General features: G+C 40.1%; 1 protein-coding gene across 1 annotated transcript; it reads right to left on the bottom strand.

Annotated features, from left to right (window-relative positions):
- Positions 1-900: 900 nt before the first annotated feature.
- Positions 901-2,367, bottom strand: LOC130139427 (histone H2A-like). The gene is made up of 2 exons (XM_056316379.1): positions 2,278-2,367; positions 901-1,233 (listed from the first exon to the last, which is right to left on the bottom strand). Exons 1-2 carry the CDS (start codon positions 2,365-2,367, stop codon positions 994-996), a joined length of 330 nt encoding a protein of 109 aa, XP_056172354.1. The 3' UTR covers positions 901-993.
- Positions 2,368-2,725: the final 358 nt, after the last annotated feature.

Genomic DNA, 2,725 nt, shown 5'->3' with positions numbered 1-2,725 from the left:
AAGAGACACAAACGTAGAAGCAGACGCAGAATATATTCAGACGCGGGATTCATTCAGAACGAAACATAACAGCTAGTGATCTGGCATAGATTTCACAGAAGGAAAGTTTTGATTGTCTCAATCTAAGGCTATAATTGATTGACAATCAAACATTATGACAAGTATGCATTACAACGGATAAAGCTCTACTTATAGAAACCAAGATTCTAATTGTATGGATGAACAGAATCAGCGGGATTCAGATTTTGTTAACCAACGGCTACTCAATCCATTTTATACAAATCTGTCCAAGGTGAAGATTGGAAGATGATCCTCTGAAGACTGTCTAACGGCTAGTTTGGAAGTTGAGGAGTATAAAAGAAGATCAACGAGGAGCAGAAGGGAGAGAACGAAATCAAGAATCAACAAGTCCAAAGTCTGAGCATACTCCGATTCAATCTCTTGTTTTTCGTGAGCTTAAACGTGTAATCATTTGAGAGGTGTATACAGTGTTATAAGTGTGTGCATAGGTGTGAGATAGTGTGATCTATCGGCTTGGTATAAGCAGCACCAACTTCAGGGAGAAGTGCTTGGGTTTAAGCGGCACAACTTGCCGTAACTTCTCATTGATTTGATTAGTGGAATCCAGCCAGTAGGCTGTCAGCGTGGGAGAGTGGACGTAGGCTTGATCTAAGCCGAACCACTATAATTGTTTGTGTGCAGTTTTCTCCATCTCTAATCTCTTATTATATTGTTTATACTGCTCACAAGAACATTTGTCACAAAGTTTGATCAGAATCTGCTTGTTGTTCAGACTTTGTTCTTGATCTTTTACTTCCGCTTTAAATTGGTAAAGAATTTATTTAGATCACCTATTCACCCCCCTCTAGGTGATCCTTGCTAGCTACATCACATCAAGCTAAAATTACATACAGAAGGAGGCGGAGGCATGAAAAGAGGGCAATACAAACAGTCACCTTTGGCACAAGACCAAATCAAAACAAGACTAATCCGTTAAGCCTTCTTGGGTGACTTGGTGGCCTTGGAAGGAGACTTCGGCTCCTTGGCCGCTTTCTCGGTCTTCTTCGGCAGGAGGACCGGGTTGATGTTGGGAAGCACCCCTCCATGGGCGATGGTCACTCCAGCGAGCAATTTCCCAAGCTCCTCGTCATTCCTCACAGCTAAGAGAACATGTCTCGGGATGATCCTGTTCTTCTTGTTGTCTCTTGCAGCATTACCAGCCAACTCCAGAACCTACAACATTTTAACATTCCCATGTATGATTAGAACACAATCCAGGGGTGTTTGTTTTCATTGAAAAAAATAATAATTTTCCAAACTTTCATGTGGTTCGCAGAAAGTGAATAATCAACAGAAAAAATTTTACAGTCAAAACGAAAAAAATAAGAAAAAAATTTCCTTTCAAGAACACCACCAAACAACTAAAAATCAGCCATTTTCTTTGAAAATCTTCACGGAAAACATTTCTCTCCATGGTAAAGTTTTCAATTAAACAAACGCACAAGAAGCCCATAAGTTGCACATCGGAGTCAAAGAAAATTAAATGTTTTATTTAAGGAAAAAAAAAACCTTTTTTGCTTCAGCTAATGAGATTTGATTTTCCATAGGCTCTTCAGAATGAAAAGCCAGCCCCAAAGTCTAATTGAAAAAACCTAAGAGCAAAAGCAACCTAGGCTGAAACCCTCAAGGTAGGGCAGCCGACGACAAGCGAGGGACGAACTTGCCGAAGGTCGGCAAAGCTCGAGCTCACCGATCGGGGCGAGGCCGAGGCCTCGCCACCCTCTGGTGAGCCTCGTCGATCTCACCGGCCTAGGGCGAGCTCGAGCTTCACCGGCCACCAACGAGGGAAGAAGAAAAAAGAAAAGGAAAAAGGAAAAGAAAAAAAGAAAATTAAAATAATTAAAATATAATTTTTAAAAAAATAAAAATATTAAAATATTAAAATGTGTGCACAGAGGAAAATATGATTTTTCATATCGAATGGCGGAAAATATTTTCTAGTTCATTTTCAGGTTTTAGCCAAATATCGGAAAATGTTGTCATTTTCCTGAAATATTTTGCAGAAATGTTATATTTTCTGCGAAACAGATAGAGCATCAATTTTTTTTAAAAGATTTGTATTGCATGAAGATGTTTTAGCAATACAATCATTTAAAATAATTATCAGAAATAAGCTTTCCTAGATTTAGTTAAATGGGTCGGGTATAGGTCAAGATTTTTGCCTTGCGATAAATGGGTCAAATTGGGTCGAACCATTTATAACCCGACCCGACCCACCCGTTTAATAGGTCTAGACTCACGAGTACCCTTCACATGCCCATTTTGCAGCAATGTTACTTGATTATATTCCTGGAGCTCTCTGACCATCTGGAGGTGCCAGCTTCAATAGCGAGTCTATACAGTCGCTGCGTCTTATGCCATTTCATTCCCTAGTGAGTATCCCCTGTCTAACCCGTGGAACTCACGGAGAAGCAGTTGACCAAAGAGGTCCTCACTTGTAGAGAGTTTCACTTTGTCCCACCAAGCACATTATCATATCCTAGCTTAAAACCATCGAGATCTCTCGATGGCAACCACCATGGACAATCGACAAGGGTTCACTCTCATCGATCCAGTTTTTATTTCATGTTAATCGCAGTAGATATACAAGAGAAGATTCCTATGTTGATCAGGTTATTATTAGTGATCTGGTCAACCGAACATTCCTGAAAGCACTTCTCGGGCA

The sequence above is a fragment of the Syzygium oleosum genome, unplaced genomic scaffold, assembly GCF_021117445.2.
Source record: "Syzygium oleosum isolate NSW1041296 unplaced genomic scaffold, Sole_v2.1 Sole_v2.12, whole genome shotgun sequence".
NCBI lineage: Eukaryota > Viridiplantae > Streptophyta > Magnoliopsida > Myrtales > Myrtaceae > Syzygium > Syzygium oleosum.
The sequence above is the reverse complement of the archived record's forward strand: the minus strand, read 5'-3'. Positions and strand labels throughout refer to the sequence as shown.